Source organism: Mastigoproctus giganteus, chromosome 3 (genome assembly GCF_048544385.1).
Source record: "Mastigoproctus giganteus isolate SK-2022 chromosome 3, ASM4854438v1, whole genome shotgun sequence".
In the NCBI taxonomy this organism is placed as follows: domain Eukaryota; kingdom Metazoa; phylum Arthropoda; class Arachnida; order Uropygi; family Thelyphonidae; genus Mastigoproctus; species Mastigoproctus giganteus.
In genome coordinates this window covers 173,882,761-173,904,104 of record NC_143577.1, presented here as the reverse complement: position 1 = coordinate 173,904,104, position 21,344 = coordinate 173,882,761, and the positions used below count along the sequence as shown (strand labels likewise).

At 35.6% G+C, this 21,344-nt stretch overlaps 1 protein-coding gene across 1 annotated transcript in view; it reads right to left on the bottom strand.

Moving 5' to 3' along the window:
* LOC150088419 (mediator of RNA polymerase II transcription subunit 6-like) overlaps window positions 1-21,344 on the bottom strand; it is a 66,340-nt gene that overhangs the window by 17,644 nt on the left and 27,352 nt on the right. Inside the window, exon 5 of the mRNA XM_090370768.1 lies at window positions 14,395-14,434. Coding sequence (XP_090226894.1) covers window positions 14,395-14,434 — 40 coding nt within the window. The remainder of the gene's footprint in view (window positions 1-14,394; window positions 14,435-21,344) is intronic.

The window sequence follows — 21,344 nt, the reverse complement described above, 5'->3', positions numbered from 1 at the left end:
ATCCCTACTATTAGGGTCGGGAATTTACACTCCCGGTTATATCCGATGTAATATCGATAAATTGCTTTTCCTTTTCTGTTTCACTTTTAGCTATCCTCTTGCCTTAATTTTTCATATCTCACGAACTATTAGAGTAATTCGAGGGGGAGTGAGGTACTATTGCTTTAACTACTCTGCTTTCCGTTCGCCTTTAGTTAGCTAAATTAGCCTTTTTCTGCAAATTGTTCAGCAAATATTAATAATTTCTCAGTTGTGCTTATAATGTTACAGCGATCGGTCGGGCTAAATATCATCCAGCCTGTATTATTACAAATTATGGTTAGACATACCCTTTTTGGACGGCTAGATTTATACTGATTTATAGTCTTTACTATTACCTATTTTTAAAATTAGTTGAATTATCCATTATTATGGATATTGGATTTGGTATACAGGCAGATGATAACAGAAACCGATGGCTCAGTCTAACGTGGGATTTTATTTTGTAGGGGTTTAGCCCTCGACAAAGTCTCTTGCAAAATGGGTTCCCATGTAAGGCTTATTTTGTTATTTAACCTAATATTTTATATTTTTTCATGTAATTTTTCATGTATACTGGAGGTACGGTTGGCCAGTGGTTACATCGATTTTCAAACGATGGAGGTACTTACATTACACTATAGCTTATATAATTTGGACATACCTAACGACCGATATAATGTTCTATCGTTTGATGGCATTAATCGGTTAGTTCTATAAGTAACACTTAATAATTTTTTATATATATTTTACAATTTAACTCTGGAATATTTGGATTCTTATATATATATATATATATATATATATATATATATATATATACACACACACACACACATAATATTTTCAGTGATGTGTGGCCTTGGTAATTCCTTGCTTATAAAAACATCCACTTCTCTTAATCAAAAATTACCTGTGATAAAAAAATATATTTTAAATTACTTTAACTGATTTTAAAATTTATTACATCAACAGTTATACACGTGTCTTTATTTGAATAACAATAATCTCATATAATTTGGGAAGCAATAAACTTAAAGATATAAAACAGATAATAGGAGTAATGTATTTGATAATTAGCATTAGCATTAGTAGAGGCATTTGATGCAAGAAAGCAAGCTTATGCAGCATCAGCCAAAAAAAAAAAAAAAAAACCCACTTCCACTTCACCCCTCTGTTCGTTCAAAATACCTGTCCAGCCGAGCCTTAAACTTATTTAGGCTATCAACCCTCCACTACAAGGGATGGAAGTCTGTTCCACCAACCAACCACCCGCTGGCTAAAGGCAAATTTCCGCACGTCTATCCTACATCTGTCTTTCCTCAATTTGAATTTATGCCCTCTCAGGTGATTATTCTGAGCTAGAGGAAGAATCCCATCAGCATTGAGCATGCTCAAACCATTCAAGGTTTGAGCATGCTTGAACATGTTTGAGGTAATGCATGTGATAATGAAAGACATAGGAGTAATTGCACTGCACAATCCAACATGATGTCTTAACAGTGCAGGCAATCTGATAGGACACCACATAGTTTCTGATCTATGTTAAAGAAATTTTGTTAGTAGGGACAAGGAGGTTATTATTCCATTATATAAAACCTTGGTTAGGCCGCCACATTATTGGTATAAATAAGAATTCCTACACAGAGTGACTTCATTTCTGTGGGTTGCAAAGTCTCGAGACAAGACCTGCCCGGGTACTTGGGTTATTTAAGGCTATAAATGGCTTTAGTAAATTAAATAATAGGAATGATGTTTTTCTTTTGCAGTTGGCACAAACTACAGAGTACATATTTAAATTAAGAAGACAGTTGTAGACTGGATATTAGAAAATCTTCCTTTAGCCAAGGACCATTAACTATTGGAACACCATGCATCTTTTTAACAACTAAGTGCTTAGGTAAATTTAAAGAAAATTTTGAAATCATGCAAAATAAACATGATTTCCTTGCATCAATTTGCCACTTCCCCTTTAACTAAAATATAATAACCATTCAAAATCCAACCATACATAGCTGTTTCTCCTTTATATATCCTCACATATCATTATTTAATTACTTTGTCAAAGATTAACTTGTCTTAAATCTGTAATATTTAAACAGGCATAAATAAACAAATCTACCATAACTGTTATTTAGAAAACAACACAAATAATAAATGTGATTTTATTTCTTTATCAGACAATAATTTGTTTTAATGTAATAACTACTGTGTTTAAGATAATTCATTCTCATTGAAACGGTTTCACTTCTTTTCAATTCTATGCACAACATACCAATTTTTGACAATGAAGATTTTTTGTTCCTTTAATGTTGTTAATTTATTTGTGCAACATTCAAAATCTTTATTAGGTGAAAGAATGAACTCTGGGTTCGAAAGAGACTAATTTACAGACCCATAAAAAAATAAAAATAAAAAACAGGAATTGATGAATTAGCATTAGAAACATACGATACAAGAAAGCAAGCTTATGCAGCACTGGTCAAAAAAAGAAAAAAGACCTTCCCATTTCACCTATTCATTCATTCCAAATGTTTGTCTAGTTCTGCCTTTAATTTATTTAAGCTATGGACTTCCACAACAACAGATGGGAGTTTGTTCCAGCAATCAACCACCGACCAGCTACAGGCAAATTTCTGCAGATCTATTCTACAACTGTCTTTCCTCAATTTGAATTTATGCCCCCCTTAGGTTCGTAATCTGAGCAAGAGGAAGAATTCCATCAGAATTGAGCCTGCTGAACCCATTCAAGGCCTTATATACCTTAATAAGTTCACCTTGCAGGTGCCTAGTCAGATGCTGCAATTTGCAGAACTTAATCCTTTGTAAGAGCACCCCCTTCATTCCCCTCACCAATCTTGTTGCCCTTCTCTGTACTCATTCTAGCAATTTTACATCCTTCCTAAAATAAGGCCTCCAGACCTGTACATAGTACTCAAGGTTTGGCCTGACCACTACCTTAGACAAGGGGATAATGCTACCCTCCTTATCCCTGCTAGAAACATTCCTGTATATAATTGACAAGACAGCATGAGCTACTCTTGCACTGCTCAGAAAACTTCATATCTGACTGCACAATTACCCCCAATCCTTTTCATTCTCTACCACCCTCAGTGTAGTACCACACAGTTGATACATTTCTCTGGGGTTACTGCTACCCATAGGCAGTACTTTGCATTTGTCAGTGTTAACTTCAGTTGCCACCTCTCAGCCCATCTGTTCAACTTATCTAGATTGTGTTGCAGTAGTGTACTGTCATTAGTGTCATTAACAACCCTGCCAACCTTTGTATTGTCTACAAACTTGGACAATAACCCTGATATACCTTCATTAATATCATTAATAAAACAATAATGAGCCCAACACCGAACCCTGGGGACTCCACTAATAACATCAGTCCACAAAGTGCAGTGTCCATTGATTACCACTCTCTGTCTTCTCCCACTCAACCATCCCTTTATCCATAGCAACAATTTCCCCTTAATGCTATACTGCTCCAATTCGTATAGTAGTCTTCCATGTGCAATAGTATCAAAAGCTTTCCTGAAATTCAAGTATATGACATCAAAATTATTTTTTGCATACAGTTCCTTTGTGACTGCATCATAATATCCAATCAAACTGGTCAGACAAGACTTTACCTTAACAAACCCATGCTGTGTCTGAACTATAACTGCAGTCATGTCTAGATGGTCCTGCATTACTTATTTTGAACTAACTAGAACTCAGATAAATACAGGTAACCCTCGTATAACATGGTTATTAGGTTCCTGTAAAATGCGAAACCATGTTATACAGGACTAAGAAAAAGTACATAAAGGGGGGTTATGTTGCAACAGCTAACAAAAATACACTATTTCTTTAGCAAAACTAACAAAAATACACCATTCTAGATTTCATGTATCTTCTGCTCTCTCTAAAAAACCAGTAATCTGGGTTTGTTTGCTTTTGCTTGATAATTCTTTGTGAATTTCATCGTATGGAACTAAGCATTTCTGAAGCTCTCTTTTGAACTTTAGGCTCCTTTCATTCAAGAATCTGCATTCAAAAAATAAGATTCTAAGTGCTTGGCTAACTTTATGCCTTCCTCTATGCTTTTTAGTGTAAAATTTGGAAGTTTGAATTTCATCTGCGATATCATCATCTGAATTGATTTGATTTTACCTCCAATGCTATTTGTACCAAATCCGCTACGCTGGTTTCTTTTTCTACCAGTAATTCTCAAACATCTTCAGTAATCATATCTTTTTTAATTTTTTTAAGAGCATCGGTGACTAAGGCCATGTTACTCTGTGTATATTGTCTGTGTCCTGAGGTAAATTTTCTGTTTTGTTGGATGAAAAACCATGCTATGCTCGCCCGAGCAACTCAGCCATGTTGTGAAAAAGACCCATAAAAATTGCTCCTTTCACTGACGGGACTCGAACTCAGGTCTTTTCCAGCCAGTTTTCCAGCCAACTGTGCTAACCACGAGGGCTTCAGTAGTCATATAATCAAAAACCTTCCTCTCCTACTGACATGGCAAATTCTACTATCGAATCGATTCCATTTTCTGCCCATTCAATCATATTTCCTGAATGAAATGACTCTGGCCAAACATTTTTCCACATACATTTAATGTTGACAGTTTTACTTCTTTCAGCAATAAAGCTATGATTATGATACATTCCACAATTGAGAAATGTTTCCATGCCTCCATTACTTCATTGGATTCAGAATCAATTTTTGCCAAAATCCATTGTAATGATTTTCTGATGGAATGAGTTTTAAAGATGGATAAAATGGCCTGTCCTAACGGCTGACTGAAAGAAGCTGTATTAACCCAGTACAACTGTAGCGGTAAGAACATAACTTCAATGTTTGGATGACTTAAATCTTTTAGATGGCCTGGTGTGCTATCCAATAGTAATAAAACTTTGAAATCTAGATTTTTCCACAAGTTCAATAGCGCAGAACATAACACAGGAATTTTCCAACAAAATAAAATACAGGAATGTCTCAATGATTTTGACTAGCGAGTCAACAGCGGGTATTAAAAAAGAGTGGAAACACTGAACAATCACATCTAACATAACAGCAAGGTTTTCCCCGCACAAAAGCTCAAAAAACTGTTATGCAAGTTTACCAAAATTCACTAACCGAGGATTGCCGCAATTTATCAACGGTGCTAGAGTGAAACCATGTTGTAGAAGTACCGTGTTATACAGGGGTTGCCTGCACTGTTTTTGTCAGCTACATAAGTGTAACAATCCATTCTCCTAATAGAAGTATTATGCATTTTTATCACATGATCAATCAAAATATGTAATAAATGGAAATGCATGTCACTGGTTTAACTTTGCTTATACATAGTGAAGTTTATTGTATAAACTTCACTATGTATAAGCTTGGCTTCTCCTGACTACATAACAAGTCAAGAAAAAGTGTTCCAGAAAGGTTTTAAATGATATGTTGCAGTTTCAGAACTTATAACAAAATAAAAAGACAAATTTGAAATTAGATGACATTTAGTATATTAGTATCATATAATAGTTCATGTAAAACAACAACAGTTCATACTGTTTCTTGCATAAAATTTGATTCATTCATGTAATAAAAAAATCTTTTAACAGGCAGAGGCTTTCCAACCTACAAAATTCAGCTTAGCAGTTTGTTATTACAAAATAACAGTTAGGATTAACTGAAATTTGGACACAAATGTCAGCTATAGTATATGCAATTCATTCTCATAAACAGAAACCTTGTGTTACATATGATTGAAATAATGTATTAAAAAAAAAAAAAAAAAAAAGGTCAGTCTAATTAGTGTGACTGACCTATCAATTTATTTAACTACTATCAAGTTTAAACTTCTATACATTATTAAAGTTTAATTTCTAATAAAGATTCTGCATAATGCATAAATACATTTAACAACATAGAACAGATGAGTTTCTATTACAAAACTTAATCCAAATTCTCCTTTTGAAAGGAAGACAGTATTTTGTTTATTAATGCAGTACGGTTTTACTATCCATGTATAATAGTTTTTTAGGGGGATATGAATAACATCCCCCAAAAAGAAATAGTATCACTTTTTTTTTATCTAATTATCTAATTTAAATTATCTAATTTTTTATTTAAATTATCTTTTTTATCTAATTTAAAATCTAATATCTTAACTGAGGATCAACTTAGAAAGTGAATCAAGCTCCCCGGAATTACATAGGGCTTAAAATGCAATTGGTAAGTTTGGTGGAAGGGACTATAACTCTCTGATGGCCAAATGTTGAGTCATTTTTGTGATGATCGTAAATGGATTAACAAGTTCCTTCTACTTCCAACCAAGATGTTGATGAGTTTAATCTGTGGCGGATGTTGACCAACTTGATCAGCAACAAGCTTCCTGCAGTGCCTTGTGAAGACATATCAGACTAAGCCATATGAAGCATGAAATTTGCCCACCTATCACCATTTATTGCATTACCAGGTTTCTCCAATTAGCATAAAATTTCTTGCTGGGTTTATTCTTATGCAACTATGTAGGAATTCAGGATGGTGATTTAAAAGGACTTGAACAGAGAATGTGCAACATAGCCACCGGAGCCTCAATTGGTAGAGTGGACATTGTTAGTCAATTACATGCTTGAACCAAGGTTCCACAGGTAAAGAAAACTGTCTACATCAAAAATCCCCCTAAATAACTCAATGGGAAGGGAGGAATACCAATCAGCATCATTCAAGTCTGCACAAATAGTCAGATGAGTCTTCAATTCCACAACGGGCTACTGGACCAGGTTTTCCAACCTTTCATCTGCAGACAACTTGTGTCCATAGGATTTGACAATAAAATGGAAACATGTAGTATACATTAGTTTGCTACAAGTATACCTATAGCAAACTAATATATACTACATGTTAAATGTGACCCCACATACTATATTTAAAAAAAATAGTTGGTAATATATTCGTCTAGACAGTTTAATATTTCCTGTGGTTTGCGGCTTCTATTTCAAATATAAAAGTAGTCTGTATTTGAAAAAGATTGAGAAACACTGCACTAGACAGCCTGACAACTAGCATGCTGCCAGAGATTCATCCAATATGAGACAAACCACTGAAAAGAGCCGGAAAAAGAGGAGATAGAGTCAGCGCACTTCTATCTCCTCTCATTGGTGAAAAGATATTCATAAAGGCCGCTGTAGCCTAGTGGTCAGGTGCGCGGGTGCATAAGTACACGTGCCTTGAGTGACCGGGGTTCAAACCCGTGACTGCCGAATATGGTGCTGTTTCTTGTATTCTCTCTATCTTGTGAACTCCTCTGACCGTTTGGTTGTCCCGGAGTATAAACAGAAAATTTATTTATTATTATTATTATTATTTTTTTTTTCATTTATTGAGTAAAGCAGCCTCTAGCCAAAAAAAATCTGGCAAATCTGCCATACATATTTTGTTTGTTTTGTTGTTTGGTTTTTAGGAGCATTAGCAACTAAGGCCATATTGCTCCGGGATATGCGGTGGTCATTCCCTGACCTTTCCGCATCCTCCATATTTGGTGGTGACGGGCTCGAACCCCGGTCTAATCAAGAAGCGTGTGCTATGCACTGCTGCTCCTTCCCACCTGGCTACGGAGGCGCCTGCCATACATATAGAAATAGTATAGTACAGTATACAATTATTTACAATACAAATTTCACATTCACATTACAAATCAAATGTACTGTGCAATGGTCATCATCTCCTCCGCTACAGTACAACAACCTGGCAAGTAGGCTACAACAGAAACCGATAAAGAGACACTTTCACAGTGAGCACAAGCATCACATCCTAGAGATTGATCATCGCTGGTATTCTCGAAAAGACAAAGAGTTCAACAAACAGCCATCTACCACCAGCCAGAGAGCTCAACAGAAGTTACTCATATTAACCAGCAAAACCAAGCTGGAAGAAGGTGTTATTGCAGGATCAAATCCAAGAAAAACAACTAAGGCTTCTTGCCAACTGTGTTGGCAGCAGCAGCAGAAGTGGACGCCCACCCATTAAGGAAACAGAGTACCAACATCCTGTCCACCTCTGCAAAGAATTTTCTGTTCCTATATAAAAAATAACATACTGTTCCATGTAGAGAAGAGGGTACAGTCCACCAATTCATCCATTATTCAGCCTTAACTCTTCCAATTGCAAAAGTATATTCCTTCTCACGAAAAAAGAATTTCCAAAATTTTGAAAGGCAATAAAATTTTACCTTGTGTTAGTAAGTAATGGTTCAATCCTATCCACCACATGAGTTATATTATCAACATTATTCAGTAAATCCAAACAATTAAACACAACATGTTCCCATGTTTCCAGATTACTATACATACAGTTGCATCTTGCTACGATTCCAAGACTATTCAGTTTAGCAAAAAATGATCCGTGACCTGTTAGTAAGAATGTACAATGTACATTTGGTACTAACCAGATTGGTTTAATATAATTCAGCACTAACATAAGGGAAAAATTTTAATGTTATTCTACCTTTTTCCAAACAATTCTATTTTATTAGAAAACAATTCTATTATATTATTTTTGTAAAAGGAGCTCCCAAATCCTCTTCTTTTTGTTTCTCAAGTCATTTAAAGTGTTACTTTCGACGTCCAGCAACTCAGATTTTATACCTCTTCTCAAATAAACGGATAGACCTCTAAACGCTAACTACAAATCAAGTGGCATTTTGCCAGCTAACACTTGCAAAGCTTCTGTGGAAACCATTCTGAAGGCCATAACCATTTTGAGTAACATAACTCAATGTATAGAATAAATCTTTCTGGTGTTGCTTACTTTTATTGCATGGCCAACCCAGATTGATGCACCATACGTAACAATCGGCAGAAAAATGCAATCATAAATTAAATGGAGTGCTTTCCCCTTTATGCGCCATTTTACCCATGTTATTCTTGAGATAATTGCAATAAATTTCTTCCCTTTCTCTGATATATAATTAATGTGTGAGATCAAGTACATGCCACTAGCAATACATATTCCAAAGTATTTAATCATTAACACCATATGGAAGGAAATACCTTCAACCTTACGAATGGTGGTCTACAAAGAGCCAATTTACCCTTCAACATCATGATTTTAGTTTTGGATGTACAGATTGTCAACCTATGTAAATCACACCATTTGCATAATTCTTTCAATATGTAATCAGACATAATTTCAAGCTCCTTTCTGGTGTTTCCATGCAGAAGTATTACCATATCATCTGCATAAGCTCTTGTGTGTGAGTGGTCAAATTCTCTCTTGAGCCAATCTTCCAAAACCAAGTTCCACATTAAAGGACCAAAAACAGATTCCAGCAGACAGCCTCAAGTCACACGATGTGTAATTGATCCAAAATTTGTGAACTAAAGAGTGAAGTGCATCCTCAGTACCTACACCAGGAGTGAAACCATATTGTTTGTTAGAAACGCCAATATTACTTCTTTGCAGATAGCAATCCACATGGCTAAAAGCTTCTCATGAACTTTACCAAGACCAGGAAGCAATGCAATAGATCTATATGAAGAAGGTGAACTGGTTGGCTTGGTTGGAGATTTTAGGATAATCTTGAGCAGTGCATCCTTCCAAGGAGACAGAAATACACCACCTCTTAGACAGTTATTAAAAACTTGTAACAATTCATTCAAATAAAGATTAGAGAACTTTTTGATTACATCTCCCTCCAGTAGGTCCATACCTGGATATTTGTTATTTTTAATGGACTTAACAACGGTGAGAAATTCATCATGGGTAAAGGGTAATTCTTCAATGTCGTTACCATACAATTCATTCAATGCCTGCATATGACGATGTTCTAGATTAACACATGGTTATCAGCCATGTTATCATTACCTATGAGGTGATCTAAGATAACTCATGGAATCTTCCCGACTACACGTCTCAGTGGCGCCCTTGCCAATGGAATATATAACATCAGCAGCTGCTCTGAATTTGCCAGTACAAATTTTATAAGCCAATCCCCAAGGGTCATTATTTCCTGCTGTTTTCACCAACGTTTTCCAGCAGTCATATTTCTGTTTAGCGATAGCATGGACATATTTATTATGAAGACTTCGATAGTCTTTCTCTAATCAAATAACTTCCAAGGCACTTTCCCTGTTTGCGCTTCTGAAATTGCTTCCTAACCTTATTAACCTGTTTCAATAGAGTAAGCTGAGGTGTCTACCACTTAACTGGTCTATGTTTTATCTGTTTCTGTTTCATAGCAGTTACATACGCATCATAGATAAGTTTTTGCAAAAACCCCACAGAGTTATCACCTGTCACGTTAGATAACTCAGACATCGCAATCACGGCCCACTGAAGACTTCTCTCAAAGTTATCCCAGTTTGCATGCTTAACAGAAAAGAGCCTTAATTGATTCAGGCCAACACTGTTTTCCCTATGCGTATTGATTTCATAAAATATCGCATGATGATCAGTCAAATTTGACTTTCCATCCACAGACAAATCTAGTAGCAATTGAGTTTGTAAGATTTGCATCTATGTTTAATTCACCATTTACTATCCAAAAGGTGGACTCCTCCCCAGGTTGATTGTGAACCATAAGCTTCCGCACCGCTATCGTATCATCTTGTATGATATCGTATCATATCAATTCATCTTGTATCATATCAATTCATCTTTTATCATATCAATTTATCTTGTATCTATCATATCATCTTGTATGATATTGTATCATATCAATTTATCTTGTATCTATCATATCATCTTGTATGATATTGTATCATATCAATTCATCTTGTATCTATCATATCAATTCCTGTATATCAAAATGATATACAGGAATTTTTCTAGCAGGGATAAGGAGGTGATTATTACCTTGTATAAGGCAATGGTCAGGCCACACCTTGAGTACTGTATACAGGTCTGGAGGCCTCATTTCAAGAAGGATGTAGAGCTGCTGGAATGAGTACAGAGAAGGGCAACAAGATCAGTGAATGGAACAAAGAAGTACTCTTACGAAGAAAGGCTTAAGTTTTGCAAATTACAGTGTCTGGAGACTAGGCACCAGCGAGGTGATCTGATGGAGGTGTATAAAGCCTTGAATGGTTTGAGCATGCTCAATGCAGATGGGATTCTTCCTCTTGCTCAGAAAAATCACCTGAGAGGGCATAAATTCAAATTGAGGAAAGACAGATGTAGGATAGATGTGCGGAAATTTGCCTTTAGCCAGCGGGTAGTTGGTTGGTGGAACAGACTTCCATCCCTTGTCGTGGAAGTTGATAGCCTAAATAAATTTAAGGCTTAGCTGAACAGGTATTTCTAACGAACGGAGGGGTGAAGTGGAAGGAAGTGGGTTTTTTTTTTTTTTTTTGGCTGATGCTGCATAAGCTTGCTTTCTTGCATCATATGCCTCTACTAATGTTAATCTAAAGCCTTCCCTCTATCATCAGTAGTGCCGCTGAACCAAAGTGAACTCTTGGCATTAGAATACTTTTACTGCAAACAATACAGGCAAATCTGCAAGATCATCAAGAACACTATCCATATAAACTAAATATGGCCGAATGTCAGAGTTGTATTTAAAATATATTGAAACAAATTACAAATGCACCAACAGAGACTGAATGTTAGCACAAACTGCATGACTGCTAGATAAGGATTCAATTTTAGTTAATACTAAATCAGAATTAAAAACAATTATTGCAGCTCTCACTACTGGACAAGGATTATATATTACCCTAAAGGAAAGGGGATAACCAACTATCTTATCATTCACATAATAAGGTTCCTGGATGCAAGCAACATTGATATTCTCATTGACGTAAAATTTTTATTTCATCTGCAACAGAACGAGAATGCTGCGCATTCAGCTGCATTATTTTCAAACGAACTTATATTGTGAGTGTACTGATTTGAGTTACAGTAATTCGGACTATTTATTTATTTTTATTTTTTTTTTTGGTAGTTGTTGACGCATCGGCTTCTGTGGCCATAATGCACCTCCCAAGGTTTTTGCAGTACTTTGATCCAAGCCCGAGGCGGGATTCGAACCCGCGACCTTTGGGTTGCCAGCCAGGCACTTTACCCACCTGGCTAGCCCGGTCAGCTTCGGACTATTGGCCATAGTTATGAAAGGAATCAGCCATGTGCAGTTTAATTAGTTTAAGTACTCTTTGATATTCTGGACACTTTTTGTCACAAACAGAATGGTCTTCCACATGATTTCTAGCAATATAGTTTGAACATGCAGCCTCTTTGTTAATATCTTTGCAATTTTTATATGTATGACCTTTCCCAGCAACGATGGTTGCATATGGGATCTCATCGTCTACATGTTTTGGTAGTATGCCCAAAACCCTGACAATTGTAATATACAGTCACAAGATAGAAATCGTTTAACCTGTATGACATCAGTCCAACAAACAAGTGCTGCTGTTGCATTAGAAACATTTTAATTCTTTGTGAAACCTTCAAAATCCAGTTATTCCCAGAATCACTCCTGTTTCTACTTATGAAGCGAACAGTGACCTCAGCAATCATCTCCTCTTTCGTCAATCCCAAATGCAAAAGATTTTTCTCATACATGTCACATAGAAGATCATCCTTCTGAACTTCCTTACTAACATCATACACAATTAACTTCATTCCAGGTTTTTTGGGAAATCCAAAAGCTAATTCAAGCCGTGTCAATTGTTTGCATTTTTTTATTTCTTCTATACCTTTTTTAGTTTGCATCTATGGAACAATGCAAAGATCAAATACGTTTCTTACTTTCCATATCCTGATCCCTCTTCTCATTTCCTTATCCACAGCAATTCGAACATCTTCCCTACTTTTAAGTATAGAGTCGTCATTAGCTTGAATTAATAAAACATTCTCATCATCGTAAGATCAAGCCACTTCATTGTCTGAGGAACTCACTTTCAAGCCTACATCCTTTGCAACAGAAGTTACATCACTCTTAACTACATCATTATAAAGTTTCAGATTTTTTTCAGTTATCCGTATCTTGCCTATAATTCTGAGAAGATTCATGCATACACTGTATCCATTCCTTAAATTTCTCATTCTGTATTCCAAGTTCCAAAACCATGGCTTCAAGAAGATCCCATCTAGACAGTATCCCTCTGATTGAACTCCGATTGATCTCTTGGGCAAAAAAGGAAATCTTCCAAATCTTTGCACAATTTAAATGTTATTCCTGTAAAGCTATGAGTATTATCTCCTCCAAAATCACCATCTGCACGAGGCAGTTTCTTTCCCCAGAAGTCATGTGTTTTGATAACAGGATTAAAATTCATGTTTTCGTTCCTAATTTATTTTGAACACAATGACAAGATACTCACTTCAGTGTCATTCCCTATCTGAATTTTAGCTGAAGAATTTTCATTTTTCTCAGCCAAATTCATATCACTCTGAATATTTTTCTTAACTTTACATAATTCCTAATCCCAATCATTTTTAGGCACATTGATCTTGACTTTCCTCTTATTATTTTGTCTTAAAATGGGAGATCTACTACACGATGAACACAGTGATCCAACTGAACTTTCTTCCCCACTGTAGCATAATCGTCTCTGACGACGTGTTTTGATGGAATATTCAGATCTATGTGGTGTCAAAAGTGCAATGTCCTTATCATCCCTATTATCCTCACTATCTAATTCTTGTAACATGATAGCTTTACCCGAGAAAACCTCCTCCCATTCCAACATCTCACCTACACCTCCAGATATAGAGACCTCAGGAGATTCTTTGCTTTGACTCAGTGACAATTTACCTATATACTTGGATCCTGAAATTCTAGCTTACACGAAGAATTCCAATTCTTCCTTAATCTACATTTTTTTTTTTTTTTATTACAAGAAGCCACTAATAACCGCATTGGGATACTACCAGGTTTCTTCCTTCGTTAACAATGGCTGTATAGGACTTTGCTATTTAAATCTAAAATTCTTTAAAATTATATATCTTTTCCGCTACGAAGACATTTTGTTCCAAAATTAGATGAAACTAATCAGTCAGATATACCCTTCCACCTACTTGACGCCCCCTTCATCCATACCTTGCAGATTTTAAAAAGTCCTTTATTGAAAGTGGCTGTCTTTTGGTGAAAAGACAGCCACTTTCTATAAAGGAAAGCCTTGTTTTAATTTTACCTCTTATTGTGCTTTATTAGAGAATTGCAATGGCCACATAATCTGAGCCTAAAAATTTTTAAGCTTAATTTTTCATCTCAAAAGAAGTCTGCCAGAACATAAGATACCGTTTTAGTGTTAAAAAGGTATCTTATGTTCAGAAGATACATAATGCACAGAAGTGGTCTTATTACAATAGTGTAATACCAACAAAATTTTCTTTCAAAACCACATTATACCAACAAATTAAATCCAAACATCTTACCTTCTTCAAAGGCTGACTGTAAATTGTGAACTATGGTAAGCTAGAAAAACAAAATACAGTCCTCTTAATATTGAATCAAAATATATCGGAAAGTATTCAATAAAAAAATTTAAATGAAACCAGATCATAAATGAATAAACATTTGCACCTAAACCTGATAACTGTGATCTGCTAATTGTTCCGATGCTGGTCAAAGCAATTAGTGGATCACTTGTGAAAGTAATGTTTGTGCAAATATGACACACACCTCTTCATGTAGTTGAAACTAAGTTCTGATCAGTGTGTATGTTGAAAGCCTGCAGCTCCACAGTGAACTGATTACAGCTTTATTGGAACATGACATATCAGAAGCAATACACTGTAAGCTTGTGGGAACAGTTTTGTCATATATGACTTTAAATATAGTGCCATCCCCCCCCCACACACACACACATCATATTATAGTCTGTTGATCAGCAAAAGTCTTAAATAATCCAGCTGTTGCTGCTGATAGATTGAACAAGTACTTTATTTAATTATCTGTACAGACAAAAGGTACTTGAATAGTGAAGCAAGACTGTGAAAGTGATGTTGAACAGTGTTGTTGTCTGACGGCACCAGGGGTTTCCCCCATCTCTGCTGATGATGAGTAGTATGAAATTACTGATACTGAAATTACAGTTGCTTTTTTTTTTTTTTTTTTTAACTTTAGAAGTCTAAAGGCCAGAAAGGCTACTGGAGCTGATGGCATTTACCAAGTAATTTTAAGGAAGATAGCGAGATTGCATTGAACCATTAAAATTAATTATGAGGGAAACATTAGATTCAAGAGATTCCTTTCAATTGGAGAAGTGCCAATATATCACTGATACATAAAGGAGGTTCTAAGACTGAAGTGGATGACTACAGACCAATCAGTTTGACCTCTATTTGCAAAAATCATGGAGGCAATGACAAAGAGAGCAGGACATTTAAATAGAAATGGGATTCTGAAGTACAGAAAATAGGTTTTGTAAAGGGGAAAATCAATTGGACATCAGTCATTTAGATTTAACAAATGTATTTGACATAGTCCCTCATAAGAGGTTAATGTATAAGGTTAAGTTGGGATTACAGTTAAGATTCTAAGATGAATTGCAGAAGGATTACAGAGCAGGAGGAAGCAAGTTGTTGTGATTAATGGTTACCCATCAAATTGCCTAGTGTTAGAAGTGGAGATCCTCCAAGGATTGGTTCTGGGGCCATTGCTGTTTCCATTTTTCATAAATGACATCAATGAAGGGATAGAAGATATAATTGCAGATGATGTTAAATTAGGAAAGTAGCTAATGATCAGTAACAAGCTGTGGCCCTTCAGAATGACTTGGATAGGCTTCAAGGATGGTCAGAAAAGCGGCAACTATGTTTTAATGCAACAAAATGCAAGGTCTTACACTTAAGGAAAAGCAACTCCCAAAATTACTTATACACTTGGTGAGGCTGAATTAAAAACAGCAAAGGATTGTTTATTTGTTATTTGGTTTTTAGGAGCATTAGCAACTAAGGCCATATTGCTCCGGGGGATATGCATTGATCATTCCCTGACCTTTCCGCATCCTCCGTATTTGGTGGTGATGGGCTGGAACCCCGGTCTAATCAAGAAGCGTGTGCTACGCACTGCTGCTCCTTCCCACCTGGCTACGGAGGTGCCCTACAACAGCAAAGGAAGGGATTTGGAAGTTATGACAGAGGTGAACACAAAGTTCTACAAACAGTATAGACAAGTGGCAAAGAAGACCCATGGTACTGATTTAATAAAAAAAAAAGTCTAGAGTTAAGGAGGTGATAATAGCACTGTATAAGACAATTTTAAGATCACATTTGGAATACTATGTCCAAGTATGTAGCTCATAACTAAAAAAAAAATAATCAACAGCTTCTTGAAGGGGGGGTGGGGTCCAACGATAGGCAATCTGCTCAATGAGATCTGCAAAACGGTAACCACATTAGAAAAGACTTCTGTGGGCTACAGAGCTTGGCAACCAGGAACCTTAGGGGAACTTGATTGAGGTTTATCAGGCCGAGGGAATAGTAAAATGAATGAGGGCAAAAATTTTTACTGTTATGTTATGATTCCAGAACTAAAAGCCATAAATTCAGATTACACAGAAAGAGGTTTAGACTGGACTGTAGGAAGTTTTCTTTCAACCAGTGAATTATTAATTACTGGAATAAGTTACTTCAATGGGTAGCTTGAGACTGATAGTTGCTGCTGTTGTTGTTGTTTGTAGTTTTACAGTACAAAAGCTATTGCACCTGTTCAAGTTTTTCTATTACCTGTCATGTTGTTACTGATGCTATTATATTAGATACAGTTGGTAAGATTTATTACAATGAGGAAGATAAAGAGTTCATGTATAGCTGATTGGTCTCCCAGAATAAGCTGAAAGGTTAACATGTGCATGTGATTTGAAAGCTGACTGACAGGCTATTTGGTAACATGGGCATTCTATGATTACATAGTTTACTGTGAGTTGGGAAAGACATTGAGGGCACTATCTAATGAAAGATTGTCTTTCATTAGAGGTAAGAGTGCATTAAATGCATGCATCCGATACAAAGCAGGGCAAGGATAACCTCTTTGTGCCTGTTTGATCAAAAACTTGATTTCCAGCATTTCAGCTGCTGTTTCTAGTATAATTTGTTGCATGTTTCAGATTGCTAGGTTTATGTCCATATGTATTTAGAGACTTTTCGAATAACATGGATAAAGTAACTGTATGGAACTTTATGCATGAGAGAGAGAGAGAGAGAGAGAGAGAGATCATTAATGGATATTTTGCAGCCTAATCAGAATGTTCATCGTCCAATATTCTAGAATGTCCAGGAATCCAAACAAATCTAATTCTTTGCTGTTTTGCCCTCAGGTGAGATAAGCAGGAAAGAACTTTTCTTAGATATGGATGAGAAGGATGATCTTCTAGTTGTAAGGCATATATTGCATTTAATGAATCTGTAAAAATAATACTTTGTTCAAGGGAAGTTTTGTCAATGTGATCCAGCTTGAAACTTATAGCAAACAGTTCATCACTATATACAGGTACACCGCCGATTTTCCGGCATCCTTGACACCTAAGCCTTGCCAGACCAACAGAGGTGACATAATAATAATTTAAAAATATATCTCTGACCCACTAATTATACACCACCTGTGTCTCTAAAGCACCATGACTGCTAGATACTTAAATTAAACAAATATTAAATGTAAATTAAATGAAATATAGATACATTAGTATCAAGGAAACAGAATTATTAATTAAATATGAACTGAATGATTCAATGACACATTTTAGTACCATATAAATGAAACAGATTTATTAATTATTGTACTTACAAAGAACGTTGCCGTACTAATACTCCAAAAGCAGCAAATTTTAGAATTTAGTGAAACTGTAGAGCTAACCACAAACATCTGGAAGGTTGAAGGCTTTCAGGATTACAGTCTGTTTCATCATTATTTTGTGATATTGCAGGGGGACATCCGGGGTACATGAAGTTGAAGCCATAGGATTTTCAGATGTAGGCCTGCTGCTATGGCTCATATTCTTCTTTGATATCTTTTTAAACATTTCATCCAAGCAAAGTCATTTCCTGTGCTTTGATCTTTCCCTCTGTAATTTTTCATGTGTCAAATAAAAATCCATTAGCTCTTGTTTTGTCACAAAGGTGCACTGTTCTAACCCTTTGATTAATTCACCTGACAAATCAATTAACTTGCCAATTAACTAGACCTTTCTGCTACATCTGTTTCATCTTCATCACTTTCATTGTTTTCATCAGGATTTAGAACAATGTCTATAATTTCAGAGTCGGTACAGTGATAAATAACAGATGTTTCTTCATTGACACCCATCCCCTCGGCCAAGTTTTTTCATTCAGTCTACTTGCTAGATCTGTGGTAACAGGTCCTGTAACACTTTTGCATATTCAAGCAACTCATGAACAACCTCTTTCTCCTTTGATACATGAAATCCTGTAAAGTCATTGTCAAAATTTTCATCTAATGAATTATCAACCATCAAGGCAGGCCACAACTAATGCCAGCCTTTCTTCAGTGTTGATGCTTAAGTGTACCTTCTCCCAGGCACTAGCAATAAACCAAAGCATATCTTTCCAGTTAAATTCTTTAATAAATATCTCTTATAGGTTTGCCAGCATTAACCACATCTAACATACATTTCATGGTGCAGTATTCCTTGGTCTTGGGGTTGGATAAGTGATATACAGTTTGGTGGTAAATACACTATATAAACATTTACCTTACATAAAAGTTCAGCTCTGGAATGAGCTGAACAGTTGTCCAGAATAAGAAGAATTTTGCAATCCTCAGGTAGGCCTACAGATGTGCAGTGTGCTCTTGCTTCTGGGACAAAAAACTTAAAATCATTCTAAGATAATCTCGGTGGTAATCCAACCATTTTTATTTGCACATTATATTACTGGGTAAATTTTAATTTTTTTATTTTTTTTATTGTTTATATTTTATTATTAAATTTGATCAATTATTTATATATATATATTTATTTATTTTTATTTTTTTGGCTAGTACAGCAAAAACATTTGTTATTTTTGGTTTTTAGGAGCATTAGCAACTAAGGCCATATTGCTCGGGGAATATGCGGTGATCATTCCCTGACCTTTCTGCATCCTCCGTATTTGGTGGTGACAGGCTCCAACCCTGGTCTAATCAAGAAGCGTGTGCTACGCACTGCTGCTCTTTCCCACCTGGCTATGGAGGCGGCCAGCAAAAACATGTGCCTTCCTTCCATTATGTGGTTTATACTAAAGTGAATGAGAAGTGTTCTATTTGACTTCAGCTTGTCAGTATAAAATATACCTGTAAATAATCTTCCTAAAGGTTTTCTAACAAGAACAAATCACCAGTGAAGAAAAAGGTGTATAATATATTTTATATAATTATTTTATATTTTATATTATTATATATATATTATTATATTTTATATTAATATAATATATTTTATATATTATATTAATATAATATAATAATATATTTTTTTAAAAAAACAATTAATTTTGAGTAATGTACAATATTTTCCTAGCACAAAACAAGTGGTCTCAATATTTACATTTCGGCACTGATTTTTAGGTTTACCATACAGCTGCCAATAAATAATTTTCCTAAAAATTCTGTTAATAGGTCACATAGATATCAAATAAATATGTTATAAATCAAAGGGGATTTCAAAAAAAATTCTTTGAATAGCATACACAATCTTTGTGCCCAATGTAAAATGGTTGCAAAGCTTTCTCTGCTTGACACTAGTTTTTGGCCATTTATACTGGGAGTGTGAACCGATATTACTTGAAGTTTTGTTACCAGATAAAGTAAATATCCAAGAAGGTATTCAAAAAACAATCTGTTATGAGTAGGATGCTCTTTATTTTGCACCTAATTAACACAGATTCTGCTTTCTGTTTCTGTATCAATTGCAATGATGAGTTCTTTATGGAAATTGTATTCATTACCTTCAGTTAAGTTAATTCTCCAATGATATGCAAATATATCTTTGTGCACAACTAAAATAAAAAAAATAATAAAAAAAAAGAAACAGTAATTATTTCACACATGATACAAACAAATAATAAAGTGACTTAGCTGTTTGAAACCATGGAGGAGTCTCACAATACAGGGAACAAAATCTAATTTTTGTGAAGTAAACCAAAAACTCTTTGTAAAGGAAACCAAAAAGTTTTAATTTTTTTTTTAAAATGATTAAAACTTTAATTAATATTTTTTTTTATTAAAACACTATGTATCAAAATTTCAAAAAAAAGAGGTTACACAGAAGTAGTAGTGGCATGTGATGCAAAAAAGCAAGTGTATGAGCTTATGCAGCATCAGCCAAAAAAAAATTTTACAAAACAATCCCCTCTAAATATTTGTCCAGTTCCTCCTTAAATTTATTTAACCTATCAACTTCCACAACAGATGGAAGTTTGTTCCAGCAATTAACACCCGCTGGCTAAAGGCAAATTTCCACACACCTATTCTACATCTGTCCTTCCTCAATTTCAATTTATGTCCCCTTAGGTTCGTAATCTGAATAAGTGGAAGAATCCCATCAGAATTCAGCGTACTTGACCCATTCAAGGCCTTATACACCTCAATCAGATCACCTCACAGGTGCCTAGTCTCCAGCTGCTGCAATTTGGAGAACGTAAGCCTCTCCTGGTAAGAGAATCCCTTCGTTCCCCTCACCAATCTTGTTGCCCTTCTCTGTACACGCTCAAGCAAATCTACATCCTTATTAAAATGAGGCCTCCAGACCTGCACGCAGTACTCAAAGGCATGGCCTGACCACTGCCTTATACAGAGGGACAATCACTTCCTTTTCCCTGCTAGCAAAATTCCTGTATATCATTGACAACACCCCATGACCTGCCCTGGCAGCCTGTCTGCATTGCTCAGAAAACTTCATATCTGAATGCACAATTACTCCCAGGTCTTTTTCATTTTCTACCACTTAAGTGTAGTACCACACAGTTGGTACGTTTCTCTGGGGTTACACTTCTACCCATATGCAGTACTTTGCATTTTTAAATGTTAAACTTCAATTGCCACTTCTCAGCCCATCTGCCCAAATTTTCTAGATCCTGTTGCAGTAACACACTGCCATTACTGTCATTAACAACCCTGACAACCTTTGTATGTTTTGTTTGTTTGTTTGTTATTTGGTTTTTAGGAGCATTAGCAACTAAGGCCATATTGCTCTGGGAATATGCGGTGGTCATTCCCTTGACCTTTCTGCATCCTCCGTATTTGGTGGTGACGGGCTCGAACCCCGGTCTTATCAAGAAGCGTGTGCTACGTACTGCTGCTCCTTCCCACCTGGCTATGGAGACGCCCCCAACCTTTGTATCATCTGCAAACTTCGATACTAAGCCTGATATACCTTCATCAATATCATTGA